The sequence below is a fragment of the Chrysochloris asiatica genome, unplaced genomic scaffold (genome assembly GCF_000296735.1).
Source record: "Chrysochloris asiatica unplaced genomic scaffold, ChrAsi1.0 scaffold00380, whole genome shotgun sequence".
Lineage (NCBI taxonomy): Eukaryota > Metazoa > Chordata > Mammalia > Afrosoricida > Chrysochloridae > Chrysochloris > Chrysochloris asiatica.
The window spans coordinates 1,496,742-1,518,231 of NW_006408898.1; the positions used below are offsets into that span (position 1 = coordinate 1,496,742).

At 42.4% G+C, this 21,490-nt stretch overlaps 1 protein-coding gene across 1 annotated transcript in view; it reads right to left on the minus strand.

Annotated features, from left to right (window-relative positions):
• The window catches only part of MERTK (c-mer proto-oncogene tyrosine kinase), a 120,760-nt gene that overhangs the window by 10,646 nt on the left and 88,624 nt on the right, over window positions 1-21,490 (minus strand). The window contains exons 10-17 of the mRNA XM_006876450.1: window positions 20,329-20,414; window positions 17,511-17,606; window positions 16,728-16,808; window positions 14,575-14,667; window positions 12,839-12,957; window positions 6,230-6,339; window positions 5,101-5,260; window positions 2,345-2,481 (exon numbers count right to left, since the gene is read on the minus strand). Of these exons, the coding sequence (XP_006876512.1) occupies window positions 2,345-2,481; window positions 5,101-5,260; window positions 6,230-6,339; window positions 12,839-12,957; window positions 14,575-14,667; window positions 16,728-16,808; window positions 17,511-17,606; window positions 20,329-20,414 (882 nt within the window). The remainder of the gene's footprint in view (window positions 1-2,344; window positions 2,482-5,100; window positions 5,261-6,229; window positions 6,340-12,838; window positions 12,958-14,574; window positions 14,668-16,727; window positions 16,809-17,510; window positions 17,607-20,328; window positions 20,415-21,490) is intronic.

A 21,490-nucleotide genomic window follows, 5' to 3' on the forward strand; every position in this document is an offset into this window, starting at 1 on the left:
AAAAAAAAAAAAAATACCCAGGTTTTTTTAGGTCTTTAGGGTCCGATTTTTGTTGTTATTTGCGTTTAATATTAAATGACAATGACAACTACTGCTACCACCACCTTGCAGAGAAGTCTCTCATCAAAACGGTTGCTTTCTGTTTGGCTTAGAAGGGACCCGGGAGGCCTGTGTGTAAAAGAACTCGAGGCCCCTCTCACCTGTGTGTGGGAATCTGAGCCCTAGTGGGGGGGTTCCTGCAGATGCTCACCTGCACTAAGCACTCAGGTGTGGCCAAGGTCCTAAAATGTTCCTGTTAGATGTGAACCAGTGCTGATTCTACAGTGCCACACCATGCAGTGTTAAGTGCTTTTGAGTCAGCTGACTCATACCAACCCTGTATAGAGTTTCTGAGCATTGGCCTATAAGTTTGAACCGCTGACCTTGAGGTTCAAACAGACCTTGCTATCGAGTATTTATGCAACAGTGCTACACCAGGACTCCACACCATGCATTGTTGTTGTTGTTAAGTGCTGACAAGTCGATTCCGACTCATAGCGACCCGTGTAGGGTTTCTCAGGAGCAACTGCTGAGTCTGAACTGCCAACGTTGGGGTCCAGTGCTTACCCTAGGGTCACACCAGGACCAAATCACCAAACTAGAGGCAGAAAGAGCTAGCCTGGCATCATTCTTCAGGTCTGGAAGTAAACTCACCCCCAGGTCTCAGCTTTCAGTCAAAGAATAGACAGTCCCTTCAGGGTGAACAACCATACCAGGAAGGTACTCACTGCGTAGAACAATCAGCTATAGGAAATCAAAAGGGCAGCATCTGCTCTGCAATAAACCTCAGGAAGCAGGAAAGGATAGGAAAGCAGGAGTGGAAACAGTGAATTGGGGAGGTAGTGGGAAGAGTGCTGTTGCATTGTGGGTATTGCAATCAATGTCACGAAGTAAGAAGTGTATGGGGTATTGAATGAAAAACGATTTTGCTCTGTAAACTGCCACTCAAGTCACGATAAAAGGTTAAAAAAATCTCTCTATATGTATGTGTGGAGTCCTGGTGTGGTGCTGTAGGATCGATACTGGGCTGCTAACCACTAGATAAGGAGCTCTGGTAGTGTAGTGGTTATGAATCGGGCTGCGAACCTTATGGTCAGCGGTTCGAAACTACCAGCCGCTCCGTGTAAGAAAGATGAGGCTTTCTACTCCCGTAAGGATTTACACCCTCGGAAACCCTGTACAGGGTCGCTATGGGTCGGAACCGACTTGATGGCACTTAACAACAACAACTACTAGGTTGGTGGTTCAAATCCACCAGCTGCTCCTTGGAAACCCTATATAGGGTCACTGTGAGTGGAAACCCACTCAGCAGCACTTAACAACATATATATACACATTTCACTAGTTTTATTCTTTTGTTCTTTTGGAGAACTCAGCCTAAGACACCGCTCTACAAGAAATTTTTACAAAGGTGTTTGGGGGGATTGATGCAAAATGATGTTATTCATAATCAGCACCTGTGTGTGAATGCAGATTTGCCTGTGGCGTGTACAGGCTGAGCATTCCTCAGACCCTTTCTTCTTTAAGTCTCACAAGAACCCTGAAGAATCTACAGCTATACTTCATGCACAAAGCCGTTAGGAGGCAGAGGTTGGCCTCATGGCCCCAAAGCCCTGGTATTCCCCCCAACTGCTCTGTCATCGAGAGAAGAGCCTGTTGGGACGGGACCTGCACTGTCCTCCTATGGGCTGGAACTGGTGGCTCTCATGCCTGTCTCATGGACAAGGTTTAAAAATGCAAATTTCTGGGCCTACTTTTTATCAACAGAATCATAACCTTCTCACACAGGGCCAAGGAATCGCATGATCAGAATGTTTCCCAAGCAATTCTGATCTCAAAGTCACTCACTGGCTTACATTTCTCAATTTCCTGTTTTAGGATATTTCTGTGATAAGTTTGTTTGACATGCTGTTTGAAAAGAGAAGAGTAACTGTACCAAAAGAGGGAAGTTGAAACACTCAAGTCCTTGACATAGTCTAAAGTAATGTCTAGATATTTATAGGATATATTTCTTAGGGGGACTTAGAGAACTTCAATGTGGTCCATGGCCTTGTCTTCACAGTACCTCCCCATCACTGCTGAGGTAGGGAGGACAGGATGAATAAGCCACAGCAGGGCCACTCTACACCAGAAAAGGTCATGGCCTATGATGTCTTTATGAATCACCTTCTGTACCCACCTGCCTAGCTAACCTCTGTTAGCCAGCAGGTCTCCCCGTTCCACCCCTTGACTGTGTCTCCCAGATCTTGGTAAAGCACCTGCATGACCCTGCCGAGTGCTCAGGGACACTGAGACGCTCACTCACAATTCATCCAGGCAGTCTTCTGGCTGCTTCAGCCGGTGACCATGGATAAGATAGTCATAGATTTCATGGTTCTGGACTCCGGGGTAGGGAGTCATCCCCCGCGTCATGATTTCCCACATGGTAACGCCAAATGCCCACTGAAAACAAAGCAACAAAAAGTTAGGATGCAAGTCTTTCCAGAAAGGCTGAACTGACTGTTTTCATTGGGCAAGGTCTTCTCCTTAAGGTCCCATGGATTGTACACACAGCTGACAATTATACCTGAGACATGCTGCTCTCCCAACACTGCAATGGCATATGGTTGGAGCGTCACAGTTTGTGATGTGATGGATTGCTTTTATTTGACCTTTCTTTCCACGGTCTTGTAACTCTCACCAAATGATTATGTTCTTGTTGTCAAGTGCCATATAGGATTTCTGAGGAACAGCTGGTGAGCTTGAACTGCTGACCTTGCGGTTCAAATGTTTAGGTGGGACCATGCAAATAAGGTGCTTTTGGCCCACCAAGTGACTGGACAACTTGTCAATAATGCAAATAAGGTGCATGGTATCCTTGAGAGACCATGCATATAAGGTGTATGGAACACTAAGGAGGTTATTCATCAGTTTTGCTGTCCTGCTAGGATCAATGAATTACGCACTGAGCTGCTAACTAAAAGGCCAGCGATTCAAACCCATCAGCTGCTGTGTGGAAGAAAGATTACGTAGTCCATTACTCTAAAGACCTGCAGGCTTAAAATGAGCCATCCCAGAGGCAGATGGGGCTGTGGGAGGGACCTCACTACCTCAAAGGAAAATAAAGTGGGAGCAGAGCCCATCTTTTTGACCTGGGGTCCCTGCATTGAGAACTTCCTAGATCCAGGAGACAGAGAGTTGTAACACAGGACATGGTGCAAGACAGAGAAAAGGGGCAGCAAGTGTGGCAAAGAACCAGCAGCAGCAAAACCAACCAGGTGACTGGTTGGAGACAGAGCAATAGGCTCGCTGACCCAGGGGGCTAGAGCATGTAACACTGCTTTAGGCAGGAGACTTGCTGGCAGAATGGGGTATATATCCGGACACTTGGTAAAGTTAGGCTTGCTGTCCCATGGCACTATAGAGCTGAACTCTTTGGGACCAAAGCTTACTGGTGGAGTAGGGAGGTTCTGAGCACCTATCAGTTGAGCTAAGGAGCTTTGTGACATTTGTCCATGAAGCCCTGAGCAGAGAGTCCAGCAGCAGAGAGCAAGAAGCTGTTATGATCAAACATCCTAGTCATTTCTGATGCTGAATTGTAACCTGTTATCTCGGAAACAAACTGCATCGATTGTGAGTGTTGTCTGTGAGTTCTGTGTGGCTACTGCAGTGAATGATCCCATTCAGCAGACAAGAACAAAGTGCTGTAGGCGGGATGTCTGTGTCAGAATGGGAATCAGCTGCTGATTTGGATTCTCCTTCCTCTTTGTGAGACTAGAAGTGGACAGACACCCCCACCACACCATTCTTACAGAGTTCCCCATTTTCACTAAAGCTGTTCCAGAAAATGTGACAAAGGCAAAACATAGCTGCATCTTACATAATACTCTGGTTAACGATCTACTCGAATGCTCTGAAAGGTTTTCTACTCCCAATCTCTGGTTGAGGATAAAATTATACAGCACACCATGATTCCAAAGAACCAGTGGATAAAGTAATTGAATTTAATGTTATTCTGAAATATCTCACTGCAGATAACAGGTCACCATATTGTAGTAAAGAAAATGGGGATAAATTAAGGTCCCATGCAAAGCGTAGATCTTCTGAATGTCAAGATGATTTACCAGAATCTAGGAGCCCTGGTGGTGCAGTGGTTAAGCTTTTTGACTGCTAACTGAAAGGCTGATAGTTCAAACTCACCATCCACGTTGTGGGAGAAAGATGTGGCAGTTGGCTTCCATAAAGATTTATCGTCTTAGAAACCCCAAGGAGCAGTTCCACTCTGCTTATAGGGTTACTAGGAGTTGGAAATGATTTGATGGCAGTGGGTTTGGACTTGAGGACACTCATCATCAACAACAACAACAACTTGAATTGTGTGGTGCAAATGATTAATGCACTTGGTTGCTAACTGAAAGGTCCACTCCGAGATACCTCAGGAGAAAGGCCTGGTAACCTGCTTCTTGAAACACCAGCCACTGAAAATCCTATGAAATTCACGGGGATGCCAAGAGTCACAATCAACTTGATCAAGGCAAGTGGTTTGGTTTGGTTTCTCAGCCACAAGTAAGAGAGCAGTCTGAGCATACTCCCCAGCTTATTAAGGAATAAAATATCCTGGGACATCAACTTATATAATTTATTGGGGACAGGGATAAGAGGTATAAGAGTAAGGAAGAGCCCTGGGCTATGAGCTGGACTGCTAATGGTCAGCAGTTCGAATCCACCAACTATTCCATGGGAAAAAGATGAGGCTTTCTGATCCTACAAAATTTACAACCTTGGAAACCTTATATAGTGTTGCTATGAGTTGGATCGACTCCACGGCACATAACTACCACCACCATAGGTGTAAGGATTATATTTATAGTTAAGACTAGGACTAGGGCTAGGACTTGGTTTAGTATTAGGGTTATGGCTCAGCCTTTCCTCTAAAGTTCGGGGTTCCAGGATTATCACCTGTATCTGTTTCATTTGCTGGTGTCTTTGTGCAAAAGGTCTATCTAATATGCCGTCTTATTGTAAGTCCAAGTCCTATCTTTTAAATTTAATGTGGGGTCCTGAATTAAAATGTATACATACCACGTCACTTTTACTTGTGTAGACTCGATCTGCAAGACTCTCTATGGCTATCCATTTCACAGGCATCTTGGCAATTCGGCCTTGGCGGTAGTAATCACCACTGTAGATCTTCTTGGAGAGGCCAAAGTCCGCAACACAGACAGTCATGTCATCTCGCAACCTATGGAGAGAGTTCATGTCCTCAGCAACATCAGAGACAGGCCTGGTATCTCTTGCATCTTTAGATGCTGCCGATGGGGGCATTCATGAGAAGTGGTCACAAGAAGATATGCAGTGGCCTTGAGGTATGGTGACTCATGTGGCCCTGTGTGCCCAACACTGACTCAGTTTCAACACTGAAAAGTTTTGTGTTCTGGAAAATCTCAATGCCGGGCATACTGGATACTGGTCACTCTATCTAGAAAAACCTGAAGGAAATACTAGGGGAAAAAGGTTTTTAGGATTCTCCCTCCTGGTTGAAAGGTGATACAGATCAACCAAGGAAAACCAAGAACAATAACACATTTGAAAAGCACTCCCTCCTCTTGCAATATCAAGCTTAAAAACAAGAAATACCTATTGCTTTTGAAGATTTACAGTAGACAATGGCTTTGTCAGATTAGGCTGAAGAAATGGGGAGAGCATGGGACCTTAATTTATCCTCATTTTCTTCACTACAAACTATTAATAATACTAATGTCATTATGTTAGTAACCCCTTGGCTCTCTGCTGGGAAAATAAAGTTTCAGAAGGCGTGATTTCTTCACAAGGAAGCATCAGCGACAACTCAGGAGCCAAACTTTTATAGTCTTCATTACTGTCTTCATGTAAAGAGCTGATTCCTCCCTGTTTCTGGATCCCAAGCAATCTGATGCCGAAGGGAAAGATCACACTCAGCACTCTGAATCCAGGGATGGTGTGAAAATAGGAGAAAGTTTCCCAGGCCAATCGGAGTTGTACAAGTGAAACCCTGGAAACTAAAGCATCAGACTGTGGAAATCCCATCTCCAGAGCGAGCTCTACCGGGCTCTCCCAAAGAGAGTTCTCCACCATATTTTACCAGCAGTAGTCCATCTTCCACCCTCCTCCACCTGCTGTAAAAGTCAAACACTGCAAGGTCCAACCTGTGTAGGCTGGGTCAGGATCTTACATGCAGTTCCGAGCAGCTAAGTCTCTGTGCAGGAAATTCCTGTTACTCAGATACTCCATTCCTAGGGCAATGTCCACCATGAACTTCAACAGTGTTTGCAGAGGAATGTGCTGGGGTAGAGGGAACAAAAAGAAAGACTTCTTTAAAAAAAAAAAAAAAGAACACTGGCAAGTTATTTACATCTGAAGAGGAGATGGTGCTTTTATGTCTTAAAGGCGAGAAACAAGAAAACCACCTTTTATTTTCCATATCACTAATGAACTGGCCTGGTGTAGCACTGGAATGCAAGGTTGATTTGAACCTCAAGGTTGGCAATCCTTGGAAACCCCATGAGGGTCGCTATGAGTCAGAAGTGACTCAACAGCACTAACAATAGCAAAATCACATATAAGGGGTCTTGGTGTGGTGTTATAGGATAAGCACTGGACTGCTAACTTCAAGCCACCAGTGGCTCCTTAGAAACCCTATACCGGGTTGCTCTGAGTTGGGATTGATTCGACAACACTTTACCACAGGGTCAGTGATTCAAACCCACCAGTTGCTCTGTGAGAGAAAGATAAGACTGTCTGCTCGTGTAAAGATTTACAGCCATGGAAACACTCAAGAGCAGTTCTACTGAATCCTATATAGGCTTGCAATGTGTTGGAATAAACTCAAAGGAAGGTTTGCTCTGGTTTGGAGTCACAAATAGGAACTCTGGTGGAGATTTTTAAGTGCTTGACTGCTAACTAAAAGGTCAGCTCTTCGAACCCACCAGCAGCTCCCTGGGAGAAAAGACCAGGCGATCTGTTCCCATAAATACTACAGTCATGAACCCTACGGAGCAGTCCAACTGTGTCCTGTGGGATTCTGGTGTGGTGCTGTGGGTTAATGTGCTGGATTGCAAGACCGGCGAGTCAAGCTCACTGGCTGCTCCTTGGAAACCCTATACAGGGTTGCTATGTGCCAGAACCGATTCAACAGAACTTAACAACAAGAAGATTGGAAATTGACCCGCTGGCACAGAACAACAGCAGCACACACTACCAGGAAGGAACATTCATACAACAGGAGATCACTTCATACAACAGCCATGAGATGGCTTCATACAACAGCCTCCAACAATGGGCTCAAACATACCAATAGTCATGCAAATGGCCCAGGACCTGTCAGTTTCATCCTCTTACACAGGAGGTCACTGTGAGTCATAATCGACCCAATGGCAACTAACAACAGCAAGTTCAGAAGATAAAAAAAGGAAATGTAAAAAAACAACAAAAACCCAAGCCTAATACTTCTTGGCAAACATCATATTCTTTTCTCCCCATCTTTAAAAGTATTTATAATGAATAACACTCTGGATTTTTCACTTTTTCACATGAAGTCAAATGTATCCATCTGAGTGGACAATGGAACAGAACATGGACATGTAAGGGACAGGAGCAGCCTTAAAGTTCTGGAGGCAAAAAACCCTAGTAGGAGCTATTTTCTTTCTCTTTGTTTTAAAGTTTTTATCGTGAATTGAGTGAGAGTTTACTTGGCTGATCATTTGCTTTATACCATTGTTTCGTTGCAATGATTACAATCTCCTCCGTGGATCATTATGCAGTAGTATTTGCTTCAGTTTCCTCTCTTTTTCTTTTTTTGGGGGGAGGCGGGTTAGGATGGAGAGAGAGAGGTACACAAAATCACTCAGGAATATATAATAATTTACACAATCAGTGGGCACAGGAGCTATTTCCAATTATGCCACCACATCTGTTATCATTTCACTTTGAAATGTTTTAGGATAGTCTTTGCCCCATCACTGGATCAAAGAAGCACAAGTATTCAGAAATAATGATCATTTTTGTTTTTCTAGGGCCTCTTAGTGGGTTTCCGTAGTCTAGTGTTTTCTTGGTATAAAAATCAAACTACACTGCTGTGTTAGAAGACCTGCTGGTGGTATCGATTATATTCTCAAAACTGTCCAACTCCATGGTGATGGAAATGATGAAGGAATTAAAACCTCTGTTCAGTAACTGGATGTTTTACTGCTGTCACACCCCTAAAGAAATGGGTTTACCACAAGTTCCTGGCAACCATGAACGGGTCCACTCCTGGCATGCAATCTCCAGGGCACTCGGTTTGTTATGGCTTGTTCTCCGTGCAACATTTTCCAAAAGGGTACTTATGAAGACATTGAGTTTGTAATGATTTATTTTGTCTAACTAAGACATATGTCAGTCACATACTGTGGATATAGAATACATTAATTATCTTTTTAAAAAAGTAAACAAATCGGACATGAAAGCCATATGCCTCATTTAAAAAAAATTATTATTTAAACTTTTGATTGTGATTTGGGTTAAAATTTGCAGAGCAAATAAGTTTTCCATTCAACAGTTCATACATTTTTTGTTTCATGACATTAATTGCAACGTAACTGCATTTTTCCTACTTCCTCCCATTTCCTATCTCTTTTTTTTCTTGCCTTCTGAATTCTGTCCCTAGGCAAATGCTATCCCCTTGGTTTCTTTCATATGGTTGATTGTTATATGGAGTACATGGCTCCTTTATGTTATTGTTTTAAGTGTGGGGCACTTGGTTTCCTGGGGTTAATGTGCAAGGCTGCTAACTGGAAGGTCTCCAGAAGCACCTCAGAAGAAAGGCCTGCCAATCCACTTCTGACACACCACCTGCTGAGATCCCTAAGGAGCTGAGTTCTCCTGGGACTCACACGGGGTCATGAGTTGGAAATGACTTGATAGAAACTGGTTTTCTTGGTTTCCTGGACTCTACTTTCCTAGATTTCTAAGAGAGAATCTGGGTGCCAAGAAATATCAAAGTCCATTGTTGTTCACAAAAGCTGTAATGAGTCTCAGGTACTTAATCCTTTATGCTACTTTTTCCCCAGAACAATTGCAATTTTCTTGGAGAATGTGACCGAAAGCTATTTCTGTGAGGTTGCTGTCCCAAGAGAGGCTCAGTTAAAACAAATCAACAAACAAATCTTACCTTCCCTGTACTCCAGTTCCTAACACATCTTCCAGTTCTGAGGATGGAGGGGCTCACAATAGAAAAAAGGTGGAGTCAATTTGTTTCTCGTGGAAATGGATGAGAGGACTTCAAAAAGTTCGTGGGAAAGAAATTACATTATCTTTTTAATCTATCGCACCACAAACTTTTGGAAGCCCTCTGGTACTCACAGCAGCCTATCTTTGGGAAAGGAATCATATCTCACATCATGGGGTGGTTTCATACCAAACAAGCCCCAAAGAGGGGTCTCAAAAAAGAAAGCTCACTCTGATTGTGTGCAGGTCCCACACAGCTGCAGGAGGCACGTGGCCCCGCTTGTTTCAAACCAAGATCTCCAGTGAGTGGACTAGTGAACCTGTGTCTTCCTCACTAATTGCTCATAAGTGGACTTAGTGTGTGGACCAACAAGTGCGATCTTAAGTGTCCTGCTATCTGTCCACAAAGGCAGATATTTCTCAGTTGACTGAAACAGAGAATTTCCTGCGGCACCATCATGATCACATGGAGGTTGGTTCTCCAGCTGTGGCAGTGCCACAAGAATGCCCGTGCCCGTGCCTGGCTTTCTGCTCTGGCCCTGGCCAGCTGGCTTCTTGGGATGCTATGCACCTTTTACCCACAGCAAACCACCTCTCCACTTTTACAGTGTGGAAGTGGTTGCCTGTCTCCCACCACCAGCACCTCACCAGCAGTTGAGGTCAGCAGGTGGGAACTGGATCTGTAGTGTTCTGTCCTGTGTCCCCAAAGCTCAGCACAACTCAGATGTGGCCCCTGTTGACTGGCTGACTGAATCAGTAAACTTCTTCAGCTGAGTTTAAGAATTTGTGAGCGAGCCCCTTGGCATTTCTTTTCCTTGGGAAAATGCCCAGGCTGACCTTAGGTCCCCAGGGAGTAGGGAAGCCTGCAGAACTTTCCACATTGGTCACCCACAAGGACCTTTCCCCTTTAGGGCTTGTTTACAGAGCCAGTGGGCATGGGTCTTCAGTACTCTTGAGAACTAATTTTTCTACATTGCCTCCTGTGAACATGTCAGACCATAAAGTGAAATTAACAAAAATTCATCCCAGAAGCCATCATTAAATTGGTGAAAGCAGCTGGAATTCTAATTTGAATCATCGGAGAGCCCTGTTATTGATGGTAGTATTGGCCGGTGGAGAAGAGGTAACACTGAGACGGAGGTTTACTGGTGTAGTTCCTCCCTGCTGTTTACAGTGCCAATTCAGGGCAGTGTTGGTCTGCAATGACTTCCGCCTTGATGAAGAATGACGACTGACAGAGGCCAGCCCCACCACCCCAGCCAAGTGTGCCTGAGACTTTCTGGCCTAAAAGAACCTTGCAAGACACTGCTGGCTCCACTGACAGGCAGTTGAGAGACAGAAAGGGTGGTGGTTCAGCCAGCTATACAGTTAAAACACAATTCGTGCCTCATATCTACAGTCCATGGGTCTGCTCACAGACTCCCACCACTCAGGAACCATGGCAAGAAGAGGACCTTTCTAGTTACAGGTAGGAAGGAAGAACAGGAAATGAGGAATGCAATATCCCCATCAACTTGGAGTCTTAAACCCAATTTTATAAATCTTCAAAACAATAGTGAAAACTGATCCTGAAGAGAGCAGATCAGATGACCACTGGACTGCTAACTGCAACGTCAGTGGTGCAAACCCACCAGCTACTCCTTGGAATTCATATACAGTGTTGCTATTAGTCAGGAGTGACTCAAAAGCACATAACAACAACAAATAATTTATTAGAAAGAATTAAGGTAGCCTTTTCCACAGCTACGTACAAAATTACCAAGGCTTCAAAAAGACATAGTGACTAAATCAGTCAACACAGGAAGTTGGGTCTTTCTAAAAGTTATGTTGAAATCTTAACCCTAGTGCCTGGAATTATGATCCTTTTTGGAAACAGGACTTTTTAAAACATGTTAATAAGGTCATACCAGAGTCTGGTGGGTCCTAACCCTAACCCCATCTCAGTGGAACTTTATTATAAAAGGAGTAGAAAAGACACAGCCACACAGAGGGGGAGAAGTGAAGTAAAGACAGAGGAAGAGAAATCTTTATGTTTAGGAATGTCAGCGATTGCCAGCAGCAACCAGAGCTGAAGGAGAAAGAGAACGTCCCCCTAGAGGTTGTTGTTGTTGTTAGGTGCCATCGAGTCGATACCGACTCATAGCGACTTTCTGCACAGCAGAACGAAACACTGCCCGATCCTTGGCCAACCTCACTACTGTTGCCACGCTTGAGTCTATCGATGCTGCCACTTGGCCAATATATCTCGTTGGGAGTCTTCCTTTTTCTCTCTGACCCTCCACCTTACCACACATGATATGCTTCTCCAGCAACTGGTCCCTCCTGACAATATGTCTGAAATATGAGACATGAATTTTGGCCATCCTGGCCTCCAAGGAGCACTCTGGCTGCACTTCTTCCAAAATGGATCTATTGGTCCTTTTAGCAGCCCATGGCACCTTCAATATTCTCCTCCAACACCATAACTCAAAAGCATTAATTCTTCTACGGTCTTCCTTATTCACTGTCCAGCTTTCACATGCACATTAGGTTATTGAAAATACCATGGTTTGGGTCAGGCGCACCTTAGTCCTCAAGCTGACATCTTTGTTCTTCAACACTTTGAAAAGGTCTTATGCAGCAGATTTGCCTAACGCAATACGTCCTAGAGGTAGTGCCTGGAATTTAGAGTTCTAGCGTCCAGGCCTATGAGAAAGTAAATTCTGTTCTTTAGAGATGTCCATGCTTATACACTAGCTAACAGAAATGGGCGGGGATGGTGGGGTGGTGGTGGTGGTGGTGGCTATAAAGGCACGAAGTAGCTGGTTTGCAAATTTTCAAGAGTGTGCTAAGTTTCAGAGTGCGGGGTAGGGTAGAATCCCCGCTGAATAGTTCTCATCTTGTCTAGATGGCTCTGGTGAAAGGAGATGGGGATAGGATCCTTTAATAGTAATTCAATAGTAATTGTTGTTATGACTAATTGTGATCGTCACAACTGTAAAGGTAGAAGATGTGAAACAAAAAGGGGGAGTAGTTAATCTTACACTCCAGGAACAGAGGACTCTAGGACCATCAAAGGAGAAGAGCATGCAGGGAGTGGGGGACCCTATCCAGAGAAGCAGTAACACCAGAGACGGAGGCAAAGGTGATAGCATGGAGAGAAAGAGCAGCTGAGAACTCTAGACTCATAGAAAGAGACAGGTAGGCTTGTAACATGTGCCCTTTGGTCCTTTAAATGATTATATATTTTCTGTGTGTACATTAAAAAAAAAAAAGAGGGAATAGAGGCAAATATTGTTAACCAGTGGTGTATGGAGGGGATTGTAATTGTTGCAATGAAAGAAAATACAATTTATTGAGTGCAAAACTGATGATCTACCCTGTAAACAAACTATCATCAATACAAGCTTTGCACATGGAAAAAAAAAAGTATCTATGAGCTATTTTGAAGACGGAGGTTATGTTGTAATCCCACGGTGCGCTGTGAGCACTGATTAAAAGCCAATGTTCCCTCTCCTCTCCTTGATTTTTAAGGCTAGACACTATGGTGGTCGGGTCCCCTGTCAGTCACACAGAAACAACACAACTAGACTATTACCTTTGGTCCTGTATCAAGTCGAGAATAAAGTAAGTAGGTATGTAGATCCCCATACTTCATAAAGGGCAAAATAACCATTGGCTTTGGGATGCGTTGAGCGCTCATTTCTATACAGACACCTGAAAGTTAAAAGAACACAGCAGGTTACAATAATAAATGCTTAGAACTCACACACTGTGTCCTAAAATATGAAACAGACAAAGGTCTTCATGCTTGTCCCCCTCCCCCACCAGAACAGTGTATGAGAGTTCTCAAAAAATTCCATCTTTAGTTTAGTCATCTAAAAACCTATGATTATCTGTTATACTGAATTTAAGTCATAGGGGTAACTGCATTAGGATTCAAGGACAAACTGGTTGCATGTGATAGTTAAATACATCACCATATGAAAAAGTCTGTTGTAATCCAACACTTAGAGGACCTATTGGTAAAAATCCACATCTCTACATTTCAACAGCTATAGTCAGGAAAAGTGGTAATGCCATTTATTATGGGATGTGCTGGGCCAAAATGTCAGCTTGAATCTCAAGGTAAGCAGTTCAAGATCACCAGCCGCTCCTCGGAACACTGTACAGGGTTGCTATGAGTTGGAACAACAACCTGATTCTAGGCTTGCCAAGTTCTTGTACATTGTGGTGAAATTACCAAGTGCATTTGTTCTCATAAATCGGTTAAAGTCAATAGCTGCAAATGAAGGACAGTAGTTTCTTTGATATACTGTTGTACCCAAACATTAGTTCTCAATCATATAAAAAGATGGAAAGATCACCAAAGAATTTACCAAGTATCAAGTCCCAGGACAGTAAAAAAAAGGCCAACTGAAAATGCAATCACAGGTACATATCGCTTAATGTCCATAAAACGTTCTGTGGAGTGGGAAATCATGTGATTTGTATTTTGTGTGAATACCATGTTACATACTTGGTATGTAGGTAAGTAGACATGCCTACATTGTGTGCAACAGACATCACTGATGTTCCATGTGGGTGTTAGCTAATAAGATTTTGTTTCACTTTCAAATCCATACTTCTCCTCTGCCTCTTGAAGGAACCCAAGTGGTGGTGTAGGATAAACACTGGACTGCTAACCACAAACTGAGGTCAGCAGTCCAAACCCAGCAGCTGCTCTGCAGGAGAAAGATGAGGCTTTTTACTCCTGTGAAGATTTACTTTGCCTCTGGTTGCTGTTATCGCTAGCACTCGGTTTGCTGCAGTTGGGAGGCATGATGCACTTCATAGTGATATTTACTAAACAAAATGAAACAGAGAGATAACACTACAACACTCAAGAGATGCATGATACATGAGATTTGATGTGGCTACATATGAGTTAACGCACATCACACATGCATATGTCTTTGGATGTTGCCCCAAATGGACATTGAGCAACATACACATGTATTTTTCAGTGTTGCCTTTCCCTCTTGAAACAGTGTCACCTAAACAGCATCCACACTATATCTGATCTTTTGTATTTTTAGCTAACAGAGTTACAAAGCCGGATTTGGATTGTTGCCCCCACCTGTTCCAAGGAACGCAAACCCATTTTTACTAACACTTTGAGGAAATGTTACCATAAGGATAAATCTTCTGGGTGAACATCCCAATGAATACAAAAATTATGGGGTTGCATAAAGGGTAAATTTATCTACATCATAGATTCCCTAACCCCTCTTTGGCACAGACTCGATTAGCTGAGCCCTTTTGGCAACCCAATTCAGTATTTCTCCGAAGTACCTAGAAGTCTGATGACGTTTGGGTGGCAGAAGTCTTTCATGCATGCTGCTTCACTGAGAAACTCCTCAATCTCTCGCTGTGAAAAGTTGTCCACTACAGGAAAAGATGGCAAACATTAGATGTGAATAATTAACAACGGTAGAATAGAGGAAAAATAGAACATGTCCTAAGCGTGTTTATACCATGATCAGCTATGGATCAAAACACTGTGATCTATAGGGTCTATAGGGTATCCACTGGCTAATCTTTTGGAAGAGGATCACCAGGCCTTTCTTCCTACACCATCATAGTCTGGAAGCTCTGCTGAAACCGGGTCAGCATCATAGTAATATGTAAGCCTCAATTGACATGAGCCGTGGCTATACATGAAGTCCACTGAGCATGAATCAAACTCAGGCTTCCTAAATGAAAGGAGAAAATTCTACTGTTGAACCACCAATATCCCACTAGACAGAAAGAGAGGTAGGTAGATAGATACATACATACCTACATACATGAGTATGGAGTGAGTCAAAAAATATCTGCACTCTGGCTGTAGAATTAATTTTAATCAATTTTTAGAAAAGACAAAATTACATCAATTTTTTGACATAATCTTGCTTTTCAATATACTTTGTCAACAAACTTTCGTATTCCGTTATTTAAAAATGTTTTAGGCTTAGCTGTGAGAGCCACGAATGCACCGCTGTCTTCATTTCTTCATCAGAGCGAACCTTCAACCTTGAAAGGCTGCGCTCAGAGGACCACACAGGTGAAAATCCGTGGAGCAAGATCAGGATTATAGGAAGGGTGCTTTACACCTCATAACGAAGTTTTTGCAGTGTCAGCATCATGGGCGGAGGTGTGTGGATGTACACTGTCATGCAAGATCACAATGCCCTTGGATAGTAGTCCTGTGTTTAATCTGAAGTGTAGCCTTCAGCTCTTCAGTGCTCACTGTAATGAGCACTGTAGATGTTGAACCTTTTTCCTGATGGTGTTCCTTGAGAATCCCAGAAAACTGTGAGCATCAATTTAACAGCTGATTGTTAACTTCTGAAATTTTCCTTGGTCGGCGACTAAGGATGTTTCCATTCCACACTCTGCCATTTACTCTCAGGCTCATACTGATGAATACATGCCATCACCAGTAACAATTTTAAAAATAAGCTTTGATTTTCCTTCGAGTATTCATCCAAATTGTGTTTGCAGACGTCCAAACGCTTCTATTTATGCTCTTCCATAAGTTGTTTCAGTACCATCTCACACTAACTTAAAAAAAATGTTATTTATTTATTAAGTTTTTATTGTGAATTGAGTGATAGTTTACATGGGAGAACATCAGCTTTACACTCATGGTTTCATTGCAATGATTACAGTCCCCTCCATGCATCATCATTCAACAGTATTTGCTTCCATTTCCTCTGTTTTTCTTGTTTTGTTTCTTTTTGCTTTGGGATGTACACAAAAACACTCAGGAATATATAATCATTTAAACAACCAACCAAAGGGCACATTTTGCAAGGCCAGCACACAACCTTTCCCTTTTCATGAGTCTAGAGTCCTCAGCTGCTCCCTCTCTCCATGTCCTCATCTCTGCCTCCATCTCTCTCTGGTATCACTGCTTCTCTGGATAGGGTCCCACATTCCACTCGTGCTCTTCTCCCTTGATGGTCCTAGGGTCCTCTGTTCCTGGACTGTAAGATTAACTACTCCCCCATTTTTGTTACAAAACTTCTACCTTTACAGTTCACACAAACTTTTTGAAACACAAGTTTGTAGCGGATTATTTCATAGGCAGAGCCATGGCTGATTTGCAAATGATTTGCTATATAATTCACTGTCACTTGTCTCTTCGAAAGAATCATTTCACGTGCATGCTCAACGTTGTTATCAGCTGTGCATATGAACAGGCATTTTAATATAACCAGAGTGCGGATAATTTTTGACTCACCCAAAATAGATAGATGGGCAGAGATACTAAAAGTAAACAACAGTATTGCCTTGAATGTAAAGGCAAAAGGAAGAGTTTATGATAATAATTTTCTCTCTCTGACCCAGCTGCTCCTGAGTCTTCTGACATGAGAATGTCACAATCTCTGAACTTATGAAACACCTGAAACTGAAGCAGTCACCCACACCCAGAAGAATGGGTTTAATCAGTGTCAACTCACGTTTCATTGTCTTCACTGCTACTTTCTGAGTGGTTCCATCTTGCTGATTAAGATTTCCTTCCATGACAGACCCAAATTCGCCTGTGAAGTTATACAACACCTATAATTGACCTTGTGCAAAACCTCCCCCGACAACGGAAACACCATCATGCTGGCGCTGTTGCTTTCATGAGGTCAGAACATGACCAATGCATAGCCAGGAGACCGCCTACACTATACTTTAGGACAAAATGGCATGCACTGGCCTCCTACTTGTCATGAACTTAGCTGACTCAGCTTCAACTTAGCTCATCACTTCATTAAGCAAGATAACTAACTCACCAAGTTTATAGGACAATATGGAAAACATTATGGAAGTTCTTAAAGCATATACTCTTAATACCATGATCATCCAGCTAAGATCAAAGAATTAGAGGAATATGTTTAGCATACAAAGGACGAAATAGACCAATGAGTTGCACGTTTTTCAAGGAAGAAAAGGAGTTCATATCGATCAGCACTGGACTGTGAACTACAGGTCTACAGTTCAAACCTGCCAGCTGCTCCTTGGAAACCCTATACAGGGTCACTATGAGTCAGAACCAATTCAATGGCACTTAACAAAAACAACTATATGTGTGAGGCTCTTTTCATACGCCAACTCTTAAGTTTCAAAAATCACTACTGACTTTATCCAGCTTTAAATTATAAAGCAACTGTTTGTGTTGCAACTCAGGTCATGAAAGCACTGTTTGATTTAAACAATAAACACACATTTTTAAAGACTTCCTCTACATTGCTTACCTTCACCAAGAATTTTCCCAAGAATTAAAAGATTTCTGTCAATCACAACATCTTCTAGCTTATTCTGCAGTTCCTCGCTGACACCCAAGCTATGCACTGGAGAAGGAGTAACAGAGTACAGTTAAGATTTGTCACTGTGCTTTCTTTCATTGGAATATACTTAAAATTATAAACTCCTGTAAAATACTGAAAACTTGGCTTTTCATTTCACACCCACTATTTCTCCACCGAGATATCAATAATATATCACACTTAATTCTAGGATTAAGCTGAGTCAATTAATTCTGAAGCCTGATTCAGATCAGAGCCACAGTTCTCTTTTTGGTGTGTGGCCCCAGCACCAGAATCAACTTCAGAGAGGGGAGCTTTCCTCTGGACTGAAAGTACTAAGGAACAGAAGCCAATAGGTATGTTTTGTGGATTACGCACTATCATGTCCCTAACTACAGTGCACAAATGAACCATGAGGACACGTCCTGCTGTCCTCCCATTCCAGGGAAGGAGACACACTTAGAGCTAGCTACTCTTCTAAATATTAGTATAGTGTTGCTGTGGCAATGTATTGTGTTGCAAAGTTGAACAGATCCACAGAGTTTTCAAGGCTATAATCTTTCAAAAGCAGATTACAAAACCTGTCTTCTGAGGTGCCCGTGGGTAGGTTTGAACTGACAACCTTTTGACTAGTAGTTGAATCGTGCTGAACCCTTTGTACCACCCAGGGTCCCCTACACATGTATGAGGTTTTCAACATGTTCATGGGAAAATTCCATTATCACACAAGAAGAGGGAAGTTGACAGAAGAATGATGAAGACAGGTGAAGACACAGGGAGGTATGTAAGGACTAAAGGGGATAGAGGTTAATAGTGATACATACACAACCTTGGAACAACAGTGTCTGTGGGTAGGTTACATGGACAGAGACACACACTGAATGGGTATGGGAGGTAGAGTGGGAACCACTCTTATATATACCCACAAATTTATAAGAATATTTATACATGGGTATTTGCCTGTCCTGCAAAGCCAAATATGAATGTGGTGGAGTACACAGCAAACATAATGATGACAACTTAGATCTTATCAAACACCTTAAGTCATTGAGTTGCTGGGCCTGGAGGATTAACACCATAGTGTCAGGGAACACTATGGTCAACTGGCATAACATAGTCCACAAAGACATTGTTCTGTATCCCACCTTGGTAAGTAGTGTCTGGGATCTGAAAAGCTCATGAGTGGCCAACTAAGGTGCAGCTATTGGTCTCTCCATGTGCAGAAGAAAGAAGAGTGATGAGAACTGAAGATGCTTGGTATCAATTAGTTTAATGGACTAATGGAACAAGTGAACAGTCTCCAGGACTCTGAGACCAGAGGAACTAAATGGTGCCCAATTTCCACTACCAACTGCTCTGAAAGGGGTCACATTAGAAAGTCCTGGACAGAGTGCAGAGTGGCAGAATACATGGAACAAAACACAAAATTATTAAAAAGCAGCAGACCGGGCTTACTACACAGAAAGAGACTGGAGAAACCTGACACTCTGGCCTTTGACCACCCTTCATGTCTGGAAAGGAACGCTTACTGATGGAAGCCAAACAGTAGGTAGGTGTAAAGGGAGGATAACAACACTAGTGAGGTGTGCTCACTATGAATGACATGATTTGTTGAATGTAAAATGTGTGATCTTGTCAGTCAATCTTCATTAAAATCACAATAAAATGTTTAAAAAAATATATCCATTATCTTTTTCATTCAATTTTTCCAAGAAATTTTTTAAGTCACCTGGTATATAAACTTCATTACAGTGATGTAGAAAGTGTTAATTCATGTTGGGGAATTGGAGGATCAGATTTCTTATAATAAGGTGTTGCTGTAAGTACTGATAACAAGTATTGTCAATTGAGGAATTCCTTGGAGAGAAAGAGAAACTAATAATTGGCAAATGATTCCATTTGGGCTGTTTTCTTTGAAAGATAAAAAGAGAAACAAAACAAAACTGTGGATAATCAGAATCATTTCTGTCACACAGGGGCCTCGGGATAATTAGAAAGGACATATTATGTCTTAAAGAAAAAAATTTACCCAATAGTTCTTTCTTATCTCAAATAAATAAATAAATAAAAACAAAGACATAATTCTAAGTGAAGAATGTTTTTAAATGTAAGAACAGACACATCTAAATGTCAAAACTTCCAGATAATTAGTAGAGCAAGGAAATGAATAACATTCCACATCCAGTAAACTTTTATTTCATGGTAACCTAAATTCCAAAACTCTTATACTTTTTTTTAGCGGGGAAGATAAACATTCAAAAGCATGCATTTGCTAATAGTTGCACATACTTCCTGTATTGTTTCAGAAATCATTCAAGAACACACTTATCTGTTTAGTCCCACTCTTCAAACTAGGATATCCCACTCTCCGATTCAGAAATGCTCAAACCATAATTGCTACAAATTAATTTCTCACCAAATTGTCCTCTGAGTTTGTTGCCAGGAAAGCAAGAGGAGAGGAGGCTGAGAACTGTCAGTTGCTTTGCTGCTTCCTCTAAGTCCTTACCCTTGACCTACATCTTCTGTCAGCCCAAAAGGGTTTCTATTCCCCTCCTGTCTCGGGGTAATGTGAGTACAGTTACAGATTCCCAGTAAACCAGCTAGCAGGGGTGTTCACGACAGTCTGCCTATCGACTTGCTGTTTGCTGGAGACATTTGTACATTAAAAATATTCATGCTTTGGCTTCTGTTAGAAATCTGTTGTTCAGTTTGTTTACTTGCTCTCAAATAGTTTGACCTTTTGACAAAAAGGAAATGAAAAACTTACAAGTGAGTTCAATGGCTCGCCGGGAGAAGGACTTCTTAGCTATATAATTTACCACTAATTCAGAATCCTCCTCTGTGAATGCATTCCTGGGAGAATGAAAACAAAGACATCTCACACCACAAAAACAGGGCAACAGAGGTAGGTGTTGAGTTCACAAGGAAGCTACAAAGACTAAGGCAGTGACTTTCAAGAGTGCCTTCTACAATAGAAGAATTTCCCATTAGAAGAAATGTGTTTCATTCCTTAGATCTGGTTTAGGTGCGCCCAACAATACCAGAACAACACTAGGCATTGCCAAGTGCAGAAAATAACTGATGAATTAAAGAACACTGCTCGTTGTTGTTAAGTGCCATCGAGTCGGTTTTGACTCAAAGTGACTCTGTCTGTATATGGTTTCTGAGGAGTAGCTGGTGGGTTTGAACTACCGACTCTGTGGTTCACAGTCAAATGCTGATCCTATAGTGCCATGCCATGAGTCCAAAGTACATTATGGTCACGGTTTTGAACTGATAGGTAGTAAACTATTGTAGCATTCCAACCCAAACGCAGTGCCTTTGAGTTGATTCCAACTCATAGCGACCCTGTAGAATAGAGAACTGCTTGCTAGGATTTTGTGTGGAGCTGTGGGTTAATGCGCCAGACTGCAAAGCCATTTGAACTGCAAGGTCGGTGGTTCAAGCTCACCAGCTGCTGCTTGGAAACCCTATACAGGGTTGCTATGGTCGGAATCGACTCGACCACAAATCTTTACTGGAGTAGACAGCCTCATCTTCCTCCTGAGGAGTGGCTGGTGGGTTTAAACTGGTGGAATCAAACACTGAGTTCTAAAACATTAAATTGAACAGGAAAAGGTAAAAACGTTCACTGTCCTCTCCGCCCAGGAGTCAAACTAGAATGTTAATCAGGAACCAATCCTTTGGTTTCCCTCCTGTCTTCAAACAGGTCCACAACCTAACCCCTCCCCAATTCTAACGCCATATAAGTCTGCACTGCCCTATATTTGACACTGGAGAAATTAGCTCCTCTGACCCAGCCGGTTTAATGAAATCTGAAACTCTGCTTCCCCCCTCAGAGTAGCCGTGGTTTCTTCGATGACGGGCCAAGAGCTGCTGTGACTCTCTGGGGCCCATGGCTGCTGTAACAAATCACCCACAGCTTTATT